General features: G+C 44.1%; 1 protein-coding gene across 3 annotated transcripts in view; it reads left to right on the top strand.

Moving 5' to 3' along the window:
- Positions 1–7405, top strand: part of LOC142591083 (japanin-like-RS) — a 133725-nt gene extending 126320 nt beyond the window's left edge. For all 3 annotated transcript variants that reach the window (XM_075703453.1, XM_075703454.1, XM_075703457.1), the window contains one exon: positions 4846–7405. In XM_075703453.1, coding sequence (XP_075559568.1) covers positions 4846–5027 — 182 coding nt within the window. In that variant the 3' untranslated portion in view covers positions 5028–7405. The remainder of the gene's footprint in view (positions 1–4845) is intronic.
- The last annotated feature ends 13443 nt before the right edge of the window (positions 7406–20848 follow it).

The raw sequence follows: 20848 nt of genomic DNA on the forward strand, positions 1-20848 counted from the left end.
AGGCTACTGGCCTACATGTCTGTAAGCTAACCGTAATTTGGAACCTTGATGGTGTACAATGCTGTCGGCAGACAAGCCTATCGGCATATAGGTCTATCGGCCTACAAGCCTACTAGTCTGATGTAATAACCTACTGTGCGACTGTTTGTCGCTGTGCAATTTTATCAGAAATGTTTATTGTTTATTAACTTGGCAGACTTTCATTTTGACTGTAATTACAGTAATCAAGTTTTATTAGAATATATCAGAATATATTCAGCGCCTTTGAACACATCAGCATGCATGTCGGCACTTATGATGGCTCATTGCACAATAAGTGAGCTCACCATTTCGTATAAAATTTCAGTCATGGTATGTGCGTGATATGGGAAGCAGGCTTTTAACATATATAAGCCATATGGGCAGAGATGAAACTTTATTGCAAAAGTTTACTGCTACAGCACGTTACCAAACTGCCGCAAGGGGTACAGTGCACTGGTTCAGCCGATTTTCCATCACCTCCTTTGAGTGGGTGTTGTCAACATTGTGAAAACGGTTACACAAAAGAATGAAACATTATTGGAATAAGATATAGAAAACTAAGTAAAGTACAGTACACTGAGAAACACTGAGGAATTGAGCATAAACACAGGGGTGCGAGTGCTGTTTCAATATGTCAAATCTACTATATCTTAATAAAGCTGCTACATTCGTGCTAGAGATAAGATAAGCTTCTCCAAAGCTGCTCCAGGGTGAGCTGCGATGTGAAATATTAGAAACCAGTGTGAAGTGAAGTTGTATGGAAGCTCAGGTGGCAGTTACCACCACCCTATGCGAAGAGTGCCGCCACATCTCCTGCCATTATTAAAATCTACATGCGATAAAGATGATTAATGCAGCCATGTCCGCATAACAGCGAGCGAACATATCCACCCTTCCGAGTCCCATGTCGAAACTAGGGAATTAGGCGACCGGGTGCGCTCCCCAGGTGACACACCACGAATACTACCGGGCGCCCGGTTCGGGAGCGCCTGTACTCATTTTTTTCGGTGGGTGCCGTTAGTGGGTTTCGAACTGTCCACCTACCGAAGGCGTGGCGGACGTCTTGTACACTAGGCCATGGCACCTGTGTGCGGTGCAGCGGTGGCAAAGAGGTAGAGCATCCGTCTCGCATGCAAGAAGAGCGTGGTTCTAATCCCTGTGCCGCGCAATTTTTCACCTGAATAATAAAAAATCCGCCTGTTGATAAAATTGCACAAACAGGCCTGGAGTGCGGCCTGATCCCGTTGACCAGAACTAGTAATCCACTCCCTCATCAGGGCGGGATTGGTTACCCTGGTGCAGTGCTTGGCCACGACCTCCGAAGGAACTGGCCATGGCAGCCGTCAGACCTGTCATGCAGCAGAGGGTGCTAAGAATCTCTAGGTCCGGACAGGCGGCCCGTGCAATCTAAACCTGGCAAAGTTTAACTCTAGAACGTCATCTAGTGAGGCGAGTATAACAGTGCAATTGGAGGAATGAAGGAGCAGTAAATTGAATATAATAGAGCTCAGTGAGTTTATGAGGACAAATTAATCATATACAGTGCTAAAAAGCGAGCACATCATGTGCTACTGGGACTCAGCGGAGATACCAGAACTAGGAGTCGGATTCCTTATTAATGAGTATATAGCTGGTAACACAAAGGAATTCAATAGCATTAACGAGAGGGTGGCAGTTCTTGCTGTGAAATTTATTAAAAGGTACACATTTAAGGTCGTACAGGCATACACCCCCACATCCAGTCATGATGACCATGAAGTCGAAAGCTTCTCTGAAGACATGGAATCGGCGATGGGTAAAGTCAAAACAAAATACACTATGCTGATGGGTGACTTCAATTCCAGGGTAGGCAAGAAGCAGGCTGGATACAAATGGGTGGGGAATATGGCATGGGTTCTAGGAATAGCAGGGGAGAGCTCGTAGAGTTTATAGAACAGAATAATATGCGGATCATCAACACTTTCTTCCGAAAGCGGCATAGCCAAATGTGGACGTGGAGCAGCCCGAATGGCGAGACGAGAAATGAAATAGACCTCATACTCTGTGCTAACCGTAGCATCATACAAGCTATGGACGTGCTCGGCCAGGTGCGCTGCAGTGACCATAGGATGGTAAGAACTTGAATTATCCTAGACTTGTGGAGGGAATGGAAAAGAACTAGTACATATGAAGCCGATCAATGAGTTAGTGGCAAGAGGGAAAATAGCGATATTCCGAATCAAGCTGCAGAACAGATTTTCGGCTTCAATTCCGTATGAGGACCTTAGTGTTCAAGCGATGAACGACAATCTTATAGGCATGATTAAGCAGTGTGCAACAGAAGTCGGTGGTCACTTCATTAGACAGGATACCAGTAAGCTATCGCAGGAGACGAAAGATCTGATCAAGAAACGCCAATGTATGAAAGCATCTAACCCTTCAGCTACAATAGCAGTGGCAGAAATTTAGAACTTAGTCAGCAAGTGTAAGAAAGCCGACATAAGGAAGTGTAGTATGGATAGAATTGTACATGCCCTCAGGAAGGGAGGAAGCCTAAAAGCAGTGAACAAGAAACTTGAAGTAGGCAAGAATCAGATGCAGACGTTAAGAAAGAAAGCCGGCAATATCATGACTAATATGGATGAGATAGTTCAAGTGGCTGAGGAGTTCTATACAGATTTATACAGCATCAATGGCACGACGCAACGAGTAATGGAAAGAAGAAAGATACGTGTAACGTTAAGGGATAAGAAAAGAGCAGATCGGGTGAGGGAACAAACGCGAGGTAATGACATCTTAGTCGAAATCACGAAAAACAAATGGGCATGGGCTGGACATGCAATGAGGAGGGAAGATAACCGATGGTCATTAAGGGTAACGGACTGGATTCCAAGGGAAGGAAGCGTAGCAGGGGGCGGCAGAAAGTTAGGTGGGCGGATGAGATTAGGAAGTTTGCAGGGACGACATGGTCACCATTAGTACATAACCGGGGAAGCTACAGAAGTATGGCAGAGGCCTTTGCCCTGCAGTGGGCGTAACCAGGCTGCTGATAATGATGATGATGATGAGCGGCACCCACGACGATAATGGAAGAGAATAGTCTAGGGGAATTTCACATCCCACAAGTAATGCGGGAAGAAGTAAAGAAGCGTTGGGAGCTAGGCAAATGGGGAAGGCAGATGGGGAGGATCAGGTAACAGCACATTTGTTGAAGGATGGTGGGCAGATTGTTCTATAAAAGCTGGCCACCCTGTATACGCAATGCCTCTCAACCTCGAGCGTGAACATAATAATAATCCATAAGAAAGGGGACTCCAAGGACTTGAAAATATATAGACCGATCAGCTTACTGTCCGTTGCCAAGAAAATATTTACAAAGGCAATCGCAAATAGAATTAGGAACACCTTAGACTTCTGTCCGCCAAAGGACCAGGCTGGATTTCGCAAAGGCTACTCAACATTTTACGATATTCACACTATCAATCAGGTGATAGAGAATTGTGCAAAATATAACGAAACTGTATATATAGTTTTCATTGATTAAGAGAATGCTTAGGATTCAGACGAAACCTAAGCAGCCATGGAGGAAGTACGGAGTCATGGTGTAGACGAGCAATATGTAAAAATTCTGAAAGATATCTATAGCGGCTCCACAGCCGCCGCAGTCCTTCATAAAGAAAGCAACAAAAGCCGAATAAAGAAAGGCGTCGGGCAGGGAGATACGATCTCTTCAATTCTATTCACAGAGTGTTTACAGGAGGTATTCAGAGACCTGGATTGGCCAGAATTGGGGATAAAAGGTAATGGAGAACACCTTAGTAACTTGCGATTCGCTGATGATATTGACTTGCTTAGTAACTGAGGGGACGATTGCAATGCATGCTCATTGACCAAGACAGGCAAAGCAGAAAGGTCGGTTTAAAAATTAATCTGCAGAAAACTAAAGTAATGTTTACCAGTCTCGGAAGGGAACAGCAGTTTACAATAGGTATCAAGGCAGTGGAAGTGGTAAGGGAATACATCTACGTAGGACAGGTAGAGACCGCGGATCCGCATCATCAGGCTGAAATAATCAGAAGAATAACAATGGGCTGGGGTCATTTGGCAGGCATTTTCAAATCATGAACAGCAGGTTGCCGCTATCCCTCAAGAGAAAAGTGTATAACAGTTGTGTCTTACCTATACTCACGTGTGGGGTAGAAATCTGGAGGCTTACGAAAAGGGTTCTGCTGAAATTGAGGACGACGCAACGAGCTATGGAAAAAAGAGTGATGGGTGTAACTTTAAGGGATAAGAAAAGAGCAGATTGGGTGAGGGAACAAACGCGGGTAAATTACATCTTAGTTGAAATCAAGAAAAAGAAACGGGCATTGGCAGGATATGTAGTGAGCAGGGAATATAACCGATGGTCATTAGGGTAAAGGAGTGGATTCTAAGGGAAGAGAAGCGTAGCAGGCGGTGGCAGAAAATTAGGTGGGTGGATGAGATTAACAAGTTGGCAGGGACAACATGGTCAGAATTAAGACATGACCGGGGTAGTTAGAGAAGTATAGGAGAGATATTTGCCCTGCATTGGGCGTAAACAGGCTGATGATGATTATGACTAAGGGTCATAACACAACAAGCCAACAAACATGGACTCCAAGGACAACATAGGGGGAATTACTTGTGCTTAATGAATGAAATGAAACGATAAATAATGGAAATTAAAGTGGCTGAAAAAAACTTGCCGCATGTGGGGAATGATCCCATAACCTACGCATTTGGCGTACGAAGCTCTACCAATTGAGCTACCTCTGCGCGGTTTTCCCATACACTTTCTTGGGTATTCATCTTTTCTTACAGAACCCTGGGAGTGTTCGCCAGTGCCACCACCCACAGACCTTGGCGGCGCTTGTAGGACATCCTGTCTGCTGCAGGCGTCATCAGAACGTGATCTTTTTTGCGGCGAAGGCAACCGGTCAATAAACCCGCGCATGCTAACTGAAGGCATCAATGCTGCCGGATTCGAGACCCTCCCTATGTAATAAACGAGAGGAAAGGGGGTTAACCAAGGGGCCCAATTTTTGTTAATCATATCACAAAAAGCCAACAAACACTGACACCAAGGACAGCATAGGGGATATTACATGGGCTTAAAAAGTGAAATAAAGAAACGATACATTAATAGAAATTAAAGAGGAAAAAGCAACTTGCCACAGGTTGGGAACGATCCGATAACCTTCGCGAAATGCGATGGTTGTGCTAGTTGGGAGCTACCTTCGCGAAATGCGAAGGTCGCTCATTTGGTAGAGCATCGCAAGCCAAATGCAAAGGTTATGGGATCGTTCCCCACATGCGCCAAGGTATTTTTCTGCTCATCTAACGTGGAACAGACATGTTACTCATGTTGTGAACAAGGCTGTCGTAGCATTGGGTTTCTTGAAACGTAACTTTAGTAGCTTGCCACAGAAACTTAGGGAGCAACTGTATTTCACACATGTCCTCAGTACTCTGGAGTATGCGTGTGTTTGCTGGGATCCATATACTACAGAACTTGTACATAAAGTGGAAAAAGTGCAGAACAGGGCAGTTCTGTTTGTCCTTGGCAATTATGAGAGGATGCTTAGAATGACAGAAAGCAAAAAGCATTAAACTGCAATCTTCTTGAACACCGTCCTCGAAATCTCATCTTAAAATTCTTCATAACATATACTGTACTAAAACGAGGGTAGCAAGGGAATTGTATGTTCAGCCGCCCACATATGTTTCTAAAAGGCGAGATTGCAATATAAAAATACATGAGATTCCTTTTAAATGTTACCGTTTCCGCTACTCTTTCCTTGTTCTACCATAAAAGATTGGAATACTCTACCACTTGACACTGTGTGTATTTTTTCAAATCGTGATTTATTCTATCCTTCATGAATGTAATTTTGAGTGTTTGTTTATTTGAGTTTTACCCTCCCTGCTGTAATGCCGAATGGCGAAAATACAATAAACAAGAACATTACATCGGCCTTAGCCTGAGACCGAGGAGTACCATTTTTTAAAACGTATCCTTTCCATTGCACCTTAACACGAATTTTCTTCACAATATCTCACTGAGAAAATCCGGCCGATTCCGCAGAAGCAATAAGTAAACCTGCGGAGAACGCGGAGACACTGCAATCAGAAGTAGACACTCATCCTGCCGATACTAGTAGCATTGCACGGTATTTGCTCTCGGTCGGTTTTAATATAATTCATTATGGGAGGCGATTATCGAAGCACTAAACTCAAAGATATTAACCTGTATAAAGGGAAAAACAGTCACGTTTGGGTCAGTCATGCGCAGCATGTACACATCTACTCCGAATGACATCTACTCCGAATGAAATGCCAGTGCTACGCCATGTACTCAGGGTGCTGCATCGGCCTAAAATTACTGAGGAATTCTATGCTCGTGTTTTTACAGCCCGGGTCAGAGTCGGAAAGGCCTGTTTTGCATTAGAAAACAGACGGCAAGTCAGTCATCGGGTAAAGTGTTACTGTATATGCTACCGCAGTAGAAGAGTTGTGCGCCTGATTTCAAAACTCCGATCGCGCCTATGTTGACAGTACGCAATAACATGGTTTCCGAGACTGTGCACTACGGTGAAAGCTGGAGCTCGGGCCACTTCCTTTTTTTGTATTTCCCAATGTCGCCGCTTCACTGAACTGTATAGAAACTAGCCGTCTCCAGCAAAGTTCTAAATGTATCCGACTCATTTTTGCATTTACTGTTCACGTGCGCAGTAAATCTCGTGTTACGGTTGTTTTAGTTGTTCCATAAGCGTGGCATTTCTATTGTAATCTTTTAACATGTGGCTGGTCTACGTCTCCTCAGAAATGTGTAAAAGTCTATAGTCACAATAATTCATTGATTCTTTTTATGCTAGTTGTATGTTTAATGTGGCTTTCATAAAGAAGTCAAGCTTCCTTAAACCCTCATTTTACAGTATGAGTTCTTATTGTGTACATGTTTTCGCATCATAATAGCAATGTCTACATTTTTTTATATTGAGAGGGGAGCGATTTCTTGTGGAGTTCTTGGAAATTACGATTTCACGTGAGAGTTTTGCTTTATTACACTGCGTATTCATCCTGGTTCAGCATTTCGCTCTGCAAACAGTGATATATTATAAGCTCCTACTTATAGTGCAATATATGCAGCAATTATTGTGATAGATATTTCCTCTAGTACCTGATCACTACATAACAAAACTATGTTAGACATACAGTGCCTTGACCACATATGCATCACCTATATAACGTACGTTCTCTTTAATACAGCCTAGATTCAGGAAGTCAGGCTATTCTGTGTAATAGTAAGCGTCGTTGTGGTAGGTATGCGTTGGTATTGTGATTAAGACACATTGTATATTTATTTCTATTCTCAGTGATAATAAAGATGGTGAGTACTATTGAATATTGTTGAGTGTCTTGTCAGTAGACTTTTTCTTCGATGAGTATTATTCCTACACTTCAAAATGGAAGTCACGGGAGTTCTGTATTTGTGACCCTCAACTAACGTCAAGGACATTGAACTTTATAAGAAATTTTACCCTATGCAGTGCGCCATCCAAAGTTTACACGTGTTCTAACAAGTACCCGATATGTTTCTGAAGGTTTTATGCCTTCGGTATTGTTACATTCTAAAAAAAGCACGTCCCCTTTATAAACAAGAATGTAACCGTTTCAGTTGTAACCTTTCCAAAGGTTAAAAATGTAACAGCTACATTGCTGTAAGTCATATGTTAAAGGTGCACAAAAATGTGAAAATGTGCACCTTTGTTAAGGTTACTGTGTTTAGAGTCTGAAAGCTTCTTCCCTTTTATAACTGCGGGTGAGCGTGTTTTGAGGTTCGTGGTCGATGAGAAGTACGACAGCACGAATCCCATAAATGCTTGCTTGGGTGCACAACTGAATAATTTATGATCCCCTGGCTGAGCAATGAAAGTAGCGAAAGTGCACCTAGCATGGCGGTATACGTTCATTTACGTGTGTGTGAAAACAGAACGCTTGCTGCAATTCGGCAGCAATTCAAACATTGCCATGTTTCGTCGCCTTTATTTCTGACGCTACGAGGAAATATGGTCTCGCCAATTCTAGACAAGCGCACGCAGTTTCGAAAATACGACACTTGGCGACATATGAAGCCTGTATATGGGCGCTGATCATGAATTTGTGAGGGGTAGCTCGTAGGCCACCCGCCATTGCAAGCAGATGGAGCTGCACGGGCAGTGCGTTCATTGGCTTTTGTTGGCCAAGTAAAATTCGCTCATTGTTCTACTTAAATCCATGTATCTATTTTATATGTAAGGAAGCCTACCCAGCGACTCCAAGCCGAACACATGGGGCCTAATACTAGTCATCCTTCAGATACGACTTTCTTTGAGTAACAAAATTGAATCTCGAAGGCCTTGCTATTGCAATCTGAACGCGTCTGAAGCCGATGCGAATCTTGGAAGCGAAATCCACTTGGTTAACCGCAGTACACTCTAAACGCAGTGCGACTCTGCTGCAGTGGGGTTTTGACTGCGAGGGATGCTCACAGTAAAATTGATTTTGAAGAACTACTGAGGAATATGGAAGAACGTAAATGGGCTGGGAGAGTATTGAGGTATCTGTGCAGGATTCACAGTGCAGGAAGAGAACTAGGAAGCTTAACTCCAAGTTGGCAGCCTGTAAAGTAAGCAATACTACAACAAAGAACGTCAAGCGGAAAGTCAAGGAGGCTGAAATAACCTCATGGGTTGCTGCCATGGAAAACAAACCCGCCATGAGTAACTACTCAATAAGAAAAAACGAAATCAGGAGAGAAAGAATTTATGATAAGTCAAATGGAAGCTCACTACTTTTCTAAGCAAGATCAGGATGCATTAGACACGCACCTATAACTCGAAATATATGAAGGAAGAAGAAGCATGCGCTTGCTGCGGTAAAGCTAAGGAAATGATGGAACATCTTTTATTAGAATGTGAAGACATCTGCCCAGCGGTCGATTTAGGCACCACTAGCCTCCTTGAAGCCCTTGCGTTCAGCGAGAGCAGGGGAAAAGTAAACATGTCCTCAACAGAAATTAGTAAGAGGCCATCGGAAGATTGGTAGAAGATAAGTATGGAAAGGAAAAAAATGGAGGGGTAGAAGATCAAAGTTGTCAATTGGGGGTCATAAAATTTGATTGTGGGAGTACATCGTGGTTTCTAGGTAGGAGATTCGGCAGTAAAATAACAGAGCTTGGTGGTGCAACCCACCGTCCCGTTCCTACGGGGACGCTCATAAAATCCATCCATCCATTTCGACCAACTACAACGTTGGCTGAGCGTCAGTGCTGGTTGCAGAAAGGCGGCAAGTGGATTATATGTCACTGTAATAACCAGGGTAGAACCTCAGGACTCGTGCAACGCTCGGTGTTGCAATATTTCGGTGTGTGTTTCATGCGATGACCCAGTATCAAAAGGGTCCAATTACAGCGCCCGTCCGAGCTTCCTTTGTTCTGCCGAGATGCATGCCCACACTGTCTCGTGAAAAGCCTGGTACTAGCACTACTACTCAATGATCGAAAATTTGCTCTCTGAAGAAGAAGAAAGGCGACTGGCCTAGGCAATGACGTGGTCTCGTCCTTGCTACTGCAGACACAGAACAACGCCAATGGCATGTCCACTAGCGTCCGTGAGAGGTTCATTGGGGGTTTACGGGTCAATGGGTAAAAATGGGTGGGGAAATAAATAACGTTGTGAGAGTGTGACACGCAGTGGCGTGTTCAGGACCCGAAGAACATGGCATTGCCTCTTTAAGAGATGCGTGAGTGGATGGGCAACGCCGACGATTTCCTTGTAAAAACGTCGAAAATAGGAGCACAAGCCGAAAAAGCTCCGTACGTCTTTAGGGAGCGTGGCACAGGGAAGTCTTTGACATCGCGAATTTTCTATGAGTCCGTTTGCATGCCTTCAGTACTCACAAGGTGGCCATGCACAGCGATTTTGCTGCGGCCAAAACGGCATTTGCCAGAGTTGAGCTGAAGGCCTGCTTGCCGGTAAATTTCATGAACTGCGGACGAGCGGCTTAAGTGGTTTTCAAATGTCGGTGAAAAGATGATGACATCGTCAAGGCAATAGAGGCATGTCGACTATTTGTATCCACGGAGGGAGTCTATTATCCTTTCAAATGTGACTGGGGCATTACACAGTACAGAGGGCATTACCTTAAAGTGATAACGAATGCGGTCTTTTCACGGTCTTCATCATCGATGGATCTGCCACTATCCTGACCTCAAGTGAATGGAAGAGAAGTAGGCAGAGCCGTGTATGTAGTCAAGAACTTGCTCGATGCGCGGGAGAGGGTAGACCACCTTGTGCGTTACTTTATGTGGCCTGAGATGCAGTAATTGCATGTAGCACTAGCATGTTAATTGTAACTTGACCTGGTTACCTCAAGCAGGCTATTTTACTATTTGTCATCGCTTTGCACGAAAGGCGATGCCAATAAAAGCATCATCATCAGCAACAACATCATATCGCTTCACGGGTCAAGGTATTTGACATGTGCACTGCGTATTTTCGGTACCTGTGTTTCCTCGCAAGTACAATACGTGGCGCCTCGTCCCAAGGTACGAAACGCTGCTGAAAAAACGAATCGTGGACAACGTCGGGCTTAGCAGACCGCTGGGCATAGAGCAGCACAAGCCATACCTCAGTGTCGACGGCAGGCGGAAATTTCAGATCGTTCTCTTCAAAAAGACTAAAGGAGGCATCGCCGCGAGAACACTTTACTGCATACTGACAAAAATGGAGCTCCTACAGAGCCCCTGCTCCAGCGTATGCTGTCACTGTGCTTAGTGTGCCGGCCGAACCTGTGAAATTTTAGAGCGCAGTTCCTTGGCGCCCATCCCTGCGTTTCGCGTCGCCGTTGCCGTTGTTCCTTACCCTAACCAGCTCCGTAGCCGGGGCGAGTGCATTGCTCTAGCTGCGGGCAATCGTTGCACCATCTCTTGCGCACTTCGCGAGCTTTGCGCACTTCGCTCCTCCTCCAAGGCCACTCCTGTGCGGCGGCAATCTGAGCTCCGGCTTGGTGGCGGAAGACCTCGACGATGTGCTGCTGTCCAAGCGGAAACGCATAGTCTCCGTCTTTCGCCACTGCGTGTGCCCCTCTAGCCCCTTTCTTGAGCACGCGGTGCACTCCGGTTACTCAAGTTCCGGATCAGTTTGAACGGATCACCTTGGGCGCTTTCCAAGCCGAAATGCACAGCCGCCTTCAGCTAACTCGTTAGCAACGTCATCGGCGTCAGTCAGACACTGCGATCTCTTCACCGCGCAACATTCCTAGGGGCCTTTGGGCTGCCCTCCGCGATCTCTGGATAAGCGAGATGTGCGCCAAGCTACGCTGCATTGGCGGCGGCTGGTGCGAAATGATCAGCTCGAGACGGATTGTCCAAGACTCAAAGACGGTTTACATTATAACACAGTCCATCTGCCTATATAAATAGTTTATCAGAGCCAGTTCTTTCTGAGCCATGGGCGAGGCAACCAATGGAAGTCCTTCGTCTGCCGCTGCTACTCAAGCTGCCCGAGCAGAGGCCCAGCGCTGTCGCCGCCAGAATTAAGAGGTGCGCTGCGCCGAACCACGCATAGGTACAGAAACATGAGCACATATCAGAATATATTCATATAATTATTGGAACACAATGTTCCCTACATGAGAATCAAAAACTGGAAGTGGAGTGTTTCTTGTGTCTTGAAGACGGAATATGTGTAAAGAATAAGAATTTGTAACTGTAAATACATGTCTTCCTCGAATTATTTATTCAATAAGTCGAAAAGGCGCAAGAGCTGCAGAGCTGCGCTCAACTTTTGTATTAGTATGTAACGTTACCGTCGCCAATCTATAATTCGTCAACGAGCTTAGATCTTACAAGAAATAGTGACATATCTCCACATAAAATTTGTTGGAATTTTTAAGCACTCAGGACCGTAAACCCTTAAATAATCGTTGTAAGTTGTGTTTGCTAAATATGTTAATCCATGATAGTCAGAAAACTGTGCAGATGTAAGTTCACGAATTCTAATTATGGTGATCATGCCAACTTTATCACCCGATTATGCACTAAGTGTAGGCATGGGCAGGGTTCGTGGAAACTGCCGGTTAATATAGAAAAAGACCGCCAAATCTAGAAGCAGACTTCACAGTTTTCACAGAAAGCGGAATGCTATGACTCACTGAACCGCTATGTCGGATTTCAAGAAGCTGGCCGCTCTATAACTACGGCTGCTGTGCTTGGTTTCTAGTGCTGTTAGGATAACCAGGTGTTCCTGCTTCTAGCAACGGAAAGCTTCGATAACCTCTTGAAGTTTGGCAATACCACAAGCTACCAATCTTGTTCTGTAGCTGAACAAAGGGCAGGTCAGTAGACTTCAGAGATTTTCGCCTGGGCCTATTGACGGAAAGTTAAAATATAGGTGTCGACGGTCGAGCTCATTACTCTCTCGTTCCCTCAACGAACCAAAATACATTTTTCGCCGGTCTGGAATGGTGTATAGAATGTGTGTGCACGTTTTCTGGGCTTGAAGCCGGGTTTCCTGTAGTATCTCCCTATGGAAAGAGGGCACGAAAACCGCTATGGCTTTTCAAGCCGTTTTCTTACAGTGAAGCTGTTTATGCCTAGGTTCTGGTGAACCTAATATCTCTAGTTTTCTTATGTTCGCCCATCCCAAAGAAACTGAGGTACCGGTTCGATTCACGGCAGAGCGGAATCAGGCGTTAAGCACTCTCAATGTGTGGGCCGATCCCAAAGATAGTGCAAAGGCGGGCCGACCCTTGGCGGTGCTGAACCAGCCATTAAGCACTACCGATACGTTGACCGATCCCGAAGATAAGGCAATGCCGGGCCGATCGGCGGCGTAGGTTATGCAAGCGTTAAGCACTCCCCATACCTAGGCCAATCCCGAAAATAGTACAATGCCGGGCTGACCCAACGCGGACGTGAACCAGGCGCGAAGCACTCCCCGTATGTGGGCCGATCCTGAAGATAATGCAATGCAGGGCTGACCCGCTGCGGAGGTGAACCAGTCGTGAAGCATTCCCCATACGTGGGCCGATACGGAAGATAGTGCAATGCCGTCCCGCCCAATGGCGGAGGTGAAGCAGGCGTTAAGCACTCTCATACGTGGGCCGATTCCGAAGTTAATGCAATAAGGGTCGATCTGCTGCGTAGGTGAATCAAACGTTAAGCACTCCTCATACGTGAGCTGACCCCAATGATAGTGCAATGCCGTGCCGACCCAAGGTGGAGGTGAACCAGGCGTGAAGCACTGCCCATACTTGGTCTGTTCCGGAAGATAGTGCTATGCCGTGGCGGCCCACGGAAGAAGTGAAGCAGACATAAAGCACTCCCCATACGTGGGCCAATCCTGATGATAGTGCAATGCCAGGACGATCCGCTGCGTAGGTGAAGCAAGCGTTAAGTACTTCTCATATGTGGGCCGATACCACTAATAGTGCAGTGCCGGGCCCACCCGCGGCTGATGTGTCATTCGACATTAAGGGGCCCACAAACACATCCTCGCTGGTCATGCTACATTGCAATTTTTCTTTTTCCCTTTTGATGTTTCTCTCATTTTGTTTTCTGTGTTTGGAATTCTGGACTGGCTAAACTTTCTAGCTACGACGGTATTTAGCTCTTAAGAATATTCTCGACGCATGAATACTGAAAATGAATAAATCGTAGTGTTCACATTTGAGAGACGTTCGGTATGGTTTATTGCTTGAAATAGCAAGCTGCTCGAAATTGTGTAGTGTCTCTGAACATCCTCAAAACCAGCGAGTCAGAGCCATCTGTAGAGATGTTTAGCATTTATTTATGCTCTCTTCATCTGCGTAGCTCGGCGCGGACTGAGACGAAAGATAAGCGGTCGATTCCGAGACAACTAAACAATATATTCTTACATATGGCAATAAGAAGCACTCAGATATATTTACAATTCTTTAAAGCAAAAGGTATTTACAACATAATACTTACTTCTGATTGATAGTTCCGAGATTCAGAAGCTTAACTAGTGTGTTTAATATCTTCTGGCACGGTTGTCTCCGCGCGGGAACTACACACCGAGTTTGTGATTGATCACTGACAGGTGTCTTTTTCTCGTGCAGCATAGGTTTCTCAATTCGCTACGGAATAAACTTCTGCGCATGGTGACCGCAAGCGGCATGTGGATGCAGATGCCGTCAGAAGAAAAAGAAAAAAAAGACCTTCTCCATACTTGCAGCATCACGTGATACTGGGCAGACGGCCGTGTGCCCTTGGCATCAGGGGCCAGTGAATTTAGGAAAAGCTCGGCGTTCCATGTTCTTTCTTTTCCCCTATTGCTTTCGCTTTGTTTTCTCCGTTGGAATCCTGAACTAGTTAAGCTTTCTAACTACGACGGTACAGAGCGCTGAAGTAGCACCACGGTGCAGTCAGCACTAAGACTGAATATAAACAAATCCTGCTGTTCAGTGTAGTTTTTTGCTTCAAATACCAAGTTTTTCGAAATTGTTCAGTGTCTCTGAACATCTTCATAGTCGCTTGATCGCGGGTGGTTCGAAACCTTGCAGTTAATGAGACCTGGCGTTCTGGCAAAGTTCCCGAAGAATGGAAGACGGACAAATGGTCTTAATGCCGAAATCCGGCAAACACCTCAGCCTTGACAAACTGTGTCCAATCTTGCTCACATCGTGCGTACATGGAACGTGCGGTGCCTAACGGTGCTTAAACCTGGAAGACAACGAGATATATCCTCACAACATCCTTGGCTTTCGCCAGGGGCTGGCGATGCAAGACGCTATTAAGCGGGTGAAAAGCCAGCTACTAGACAGCACAGCAAGAGGCTTTGAGGCCATCCTAGGCCTAGACATAACAAATTGCACTATAACTAAAACTTAGTCAACGTCTCCATGGCTACAACAAGGACACAAAAGGCAGGGTGGTCATCTGAACTGAGTGAAGTAGGAAGAGCGCTGTCAAACACGCGCTGTACGCGTAAACTTTGTGTTTTAGCGCAACTGGTAAATATTTTCCGTTTCTACCACATAGACTAATTTTCGCTTCTAGACAAACTGCATATCTATTGTATGTTTCCTAACTTGTAATGTTTCTGTGAAGCCCGATGAAAAATTCTAACCGGGCAGACGTGGTGCAGTAAGGGAACTAGACGTGATAAACAGTTGTCGAACAAGGATTATCGGTTGCAGCCAACGTTTAGACAAGGGAAGTTCTCTTCGCTAGGGTTGTACCAGCACTCGCGAAGAGAAATGATCTTGCCGAAACGTTTACTTCAGCGATATTCCTGGTTCGCTCACTATTGATCAAGAAAAAGGATTACATTTAGACATACGATTTCTGTATAGCGGAACTGAAAAAAATCAGCAATAAGACCAAAATATAAACAAAAAGCAGATCATTCTTGCATTTTTAAATGAGTAATTGTTCTTGCACATACATTTTCCACAAAACAAAACAGAAAGTAATATTTATATAACAGGGAAATTTCAAACACAAAATAAAACTTTTTTTCAGAAAGAAAAAAGAGAGATGACAGCCGGTAAACACAAAATATAGATTAAACTCATATGACGAAAAACGTGTTAAACAAAAAGTTCTAAAACGGAAAACTATGGTTCACATAAAATCACTGGCAAAGCAGCTCCAAGAAAATTGCTGTTATTTAGGTATATATTTTTTAGAGTTTGCACGGCCTTAGCATGGTGACATTCGCGTAACACAGGTCCTGGCTGAGGACCTATTATTACTGTGTTGTTATGCCTTCTTTTTTCATGCTAATTTAGTCAAAAGCATACTTCGCTTATTACCGCGCTGACGCTTTTTTTCATGTGTCCCCTTACAGAGTATGCTGGAGAACCTATTCAGTGTGCGCAGCGCGTACCTTAATCTAGCGCGCTCAATTGAGGGCTCACACATCCGCCAGCATTCTTGTCATAAGATGACTACCAACTTGGCTTCTGAGCACCGTTGTGGTTCTCAAGTGCCGAGTGTGCCGAGCTTACCCGTACATCGGCCATTGTCGCGTTGGCCACCATGTCACCAACTAAGCTTATGAAATCGATGCATTGCCTTCGTTCTCCTCCGCTCCAACGGCACATACGCCACATACTTCCTGTACATACGCCCATGCGCTCTGTACGCCCTGCGCTTCGCTGTTAGTCGCTCACTTTAGGTGGAAGCTTCACTGGTGTTGATTCTTTGATTTGAACTTTGGCTTATGCTTGTTATTGTTACCCACTGTTGGCTCAATGGTTGTAGCCTTCAGCTAATAAACAGGAGGTCGCGGCTTCGATTCCCAGTCGTGCATGCTGCAGCACATTCCATGTGGAGGTGTAATTCAACGAAATGTATTCACGGTTGCTCACCGTGTGCACTGTTTCACGTTAAAGAGCCCCGGGTGTTCAAAATTATTATGGTGGTCTCTACTGCGGCGTCCCATTGTAAAAGTACTGAAAGCTGAGTGAGTTACCAGGATTTTATTATGAAATTGCATGACGCACAGAGAAAACCACGACGTATGTGTCGTTTGTTGTCTTCCGTCGTCATTTGTTGCGTGCGCGCTTGAATTCATAATAATGTTCCATTGTAGGGTGGCCGGTGGGGATGGGGATAGGCCACCCTCCTGAAATAATATCTTGACTACTACTTCCTCCCCCACCTCTCGTCGCACTTCTTTGAAACTGACCATATAAAGGCTTGGGGCACTCCTCCCACACCAAGGTAGGTAAGGGGGACGAAATCCCTGTGTTGCCCCTTGTGAAATGTGATGTATTATTTTTCCTTGCTTTTCATGGTATGCGATGACATATGAATTGCCTATTCCCCGAATTCCTCAGAATCTGCTAAAGAGAATTCAGCAGACAAATTTGCATGACCAACCAACCAAAATAAGGTCTATTAAGCTATTTAAAACTTTTACCACATGTATTATTACACTGTGTAAAAGTTGGAATGAAAATGCCATATTCATATACCTTGGTAAGACTGTCCCAGGCACAGTTACTGGGCCATAAATAATGAAAATTTCTATGAAGTCTACTTGCTACAATCTGCTTGCTGAAAACTAATGTCTTGACATGTGCATTTGTTGGCATATTGGCTATAGAGTAACAATCCCTCTTCTTCAACTGTACAATATTTGATGTCCCATATTGCTCAGAACGGCTTTGTATGTAATAGTTGGACATTTAAAAAAATATAGCTGTTAATATGGGAGCAGACGTCACGTATTCCTAGAAGGCATGAAAGGAAAGATTGAAGTGATCTGGTAAAGAATACTAAGTTACCTATCTTTTTCTTTCAGCTCATTGCACGCCTTTTCAACATAAAATCTCATTAACCTGTGATAAAATTTGCAGGGTTTTTTTTTGTAGTTCACCCAATACAAGGGAGCAAAAAGAGAGGAACAGGACACACACGAAGCATTAACTTCCAACAACAGTATTTATTACTGGGACAGAATAAATTTTTATGAGGTAACAGTTCGGTGGAAAACCCGCAACATGCAGAAAAGTAATTATTGAAGGGAAAATGAGACATCCACCCAAACGAGCTAAGTGCTACAAAGAAAACCCATACGGATTCCTTGAAAGAAAAGTTCGCAGTTGAAGAAAAACAAAACAAACAAGTCTAGATGTCTAATTTTCCCTTGATTAAGAACACTTTATACTTGGCATTTATCGTCACGAGCACGTGTCTGCAAACAATGCTAACGGAAATCACCCCGACTATAAAATATTGCGAACAAAACCAGGCATTCATATAACGCCTCAAACATCTACAGGAATTCCCTTTCTTTCATGGAGAATTAAAAAGACGATTTATTTACGCATGTCATTGACAAATACCTCAATCTGAGTACTTTAAATCATTAGATGGTCGTATACAACGATGTCTGTTACTTAAAAGCAGGGATTGCAATCATACGTCGTGACAATTAAGTGCAAGGAAATCATCCACCAAGATTTGCTGACTTAGCTGACTTTAGCCTTCCATCCACCAAGATTTGCTGAATTTGCTGACTATAGCCTTCCCTGACACTCTTACTCATGCAACTGTTGGTTAGATGTAATTATTTCCACAAAATAACAGAACTAAATAAGTTACACAGGTGTTGCTTTAGTATACTTGTTCTGGTGCTTGTTTCCATATGTCTTTCTAATTGCACTTACAGTTTCTTATTGAACATAAGCTAACAATTTAGAGCAGGAAACACTACTTTCTCCTTTCCACGCAGCCTTATTTTCTTTACGGTATATGAAAGGCTGTGGAGATACGAGATACAGCAATATTTTTCTTCCTTGCGGACTCTGTGCTAGCTGCCATGGAGGATACAGCCCTTCCTGTCTGTGCCTCTCTCAGCAGCCTTTCAGCAACCGACAGCATCACATTGATCCAAAACCCTGACTCGTCTAATCATGCTAAATCTTTCTGAATGCTTAGCATTTCGCATATCCTTGCTATTCGCCTTTTAAAAAACACAGAATGTCTTAAAGTTATCCACCTGCGCGAGGCAGTTTCAAATCACAATAAATAAATACACACTATGGCCAGACAAAAATTTCCCACTTCTTCGCCGAAAAAAAATGGTTGCTGCCATGTTTATGCAAAAAGAGGAATACACCTGGACCCATCTCTGAAATTACGTGAAATCACAATGCCGGTCTTCTTCGAGGCGTGCCACAATTTCCAACAGCCTTATCATTATTCGGTCAAAAACCATTCACTGCTTTCATCAAAAAGGACACAAATAGCTATAATGCAAACATCACAGACTTGTTAACAACATAATATTTCAAGCTATATTTGAACAAGTTGATAAGCTTTAAGTAGTTGAATGCTGGTCATCGCATTAGGTGTAGGAATGTGTGAACCTGAGCTTCTTGGGACTGTTCATTTCATCAGCAGGAAAACGGTAATCAATATCATTTAGTGAATGAATTATTTCTAAAGACACGTGATGTTTTACCATCAATTAAATATGTGAATGAAACCTGTAAAATGGCCCTGGTCAACGAGCAGCATCCCCCACGAAATCAAATGGGGAAGTTCCTACAGACACAGATGTGCCAAGTAAAGCCCAGCAGCATACGCATCACGAAAAAACTTTTTAGTACGAACACTACACACGAAAGCTTGTCCTCTCCCAAGACCTCAAATGCATATGAAGTTACCATATTTCCCATTTTGGGACAATGTTTCTGCCATGGTACAAGTCCAGCATGTAAGGCTGAAACTGGCTTGCAGCTTCCATAATTTGCAACTGCCCTGAACACTTAACGCAAAAGCAGTATGTATGGCGATGAAAATGTTCAATTTCCATAATTCTTGTTAGTACATAAAGCTTGCCTCTTGCAACAAAGACAGACTCAATCCTGTGAAATTCTGGGCCTGTATTGTGTTTCACAAGGACGCTTCCACATCCATAATGGCAATCATCAAGGGTTGCACAGTGTACTTGATGAGCAGTTGTTGACAAAACCTGTCTTGCACACTCTGGAAGAGCATATCACACAACTTGCTTGCTCTGTAGTGTCGAAATACCTTCATAAAACTAATAGCTGTGCAGTTGGTAGCTTTGCTTCAGCTGGTGCTGCGTAGCAGGTGTAAAGGTAAGGTTCCTAATTTTTTTACGGCTGCAGCCAGTTTCTTGAACTGTGGATGCCCAAACCTCATCAACCACATATGTTTAAGAGGTCCCACCTCGCGCAAAAATCTTGGGTAGTGCACAAGAAAATGCAACTTTGGTATCACTGAATCTCGGCCATAGTGCTTCAGGAATTCAGTGAGCTGCACGAGCACAGTCAAGTATGCCAGGCTTTCAGCTGGGATTTCTGGGGAAAAGACAATGTCAAGGATTTCTCTGAACCGCAACAGCAGCTCCCAGTCCTCATTGCCCTCTGCTATCTTTCCTCTCAGGATCAATGTAATGAACCTGAGCAGGCACCACTTATTTGAAGCGGATCCTGTTAAACCAGCATTGCCAGTGATCAAGGTGATGTCGAACGGCACCGGCTTGATTTTCGTCATTAGGACCATATTCAAATGCAGACAGATCAGACAAGCCTTGCTTGGAGAGCAAGCCAGAAGAAAGAAGTCCTCGCAGAAGTTGACACAGCACACACTCTGCTCCTCCTTCTAAGATGTCATGCATTATATCTGGGGGTAGCTGACGGCTTACGTCAAAGTATGCAAGGGTTAAAAGTGGAGATACATCATTTACCCCATATAGGCGTTTGTTGGTAGTGTCTTAACAGCAATTGCTACAAGATGCATCTTGTGCATTTATGCAGTTCGCAGTTTGCAGATGTCTTCCAATGTTTTATCTGCCAGCTGCTTCCTAAACACCATACAGAATCTGAAGAGTCGGCCACGGCTGAAACAGCAGGAGAAGCCGCCAAAGCGATTGAAAGACAAATTGTCGCCACAGATGCCAAAAATCACCACTTGAGCATATTTTTATCCTCTGTATTCGAATCTGGAGCCATGTTCATACAATTTATTCGAGTCATCTAACAAATGCTGCAAGATGGCTGTCAGGCAGTAAGTCTGGAAATATGTGTAGCGCACCAGAAATAATAACTAAATGTTCTGCAGCTGTGATCTCTACTTCACCTGAAGGTTCAGCAAGCTGCAGTATACAGCCAGTAGCTTGTGCACGCCTCGCTTTGGTCCCAAAGGGTTTGCAACTTCAACCTCATATGTGTAGAGGAGTAGCAGTATTCACTCCCTTCTCGCATTATGTCTTTGAAATGTTCTCTGTATATAAGGTCATCATCGAAGCCTTTGTACACAGTAGGTTCTGAAGCA

Source organism: Dermacentor variabilis, chromosome 8 (assembly GCF_050947875.1).
Source record: "Dermacentor variabilis isolate Ectoservices chromosome 8, ASM5094787v1, whole genome shotgun sequence".
NCBI lineage: Eukaryota > Metazoa > Arthropoda > Arachnida > Ixodida > Ixodidae > Dermacentor > Dermacentor variabilis.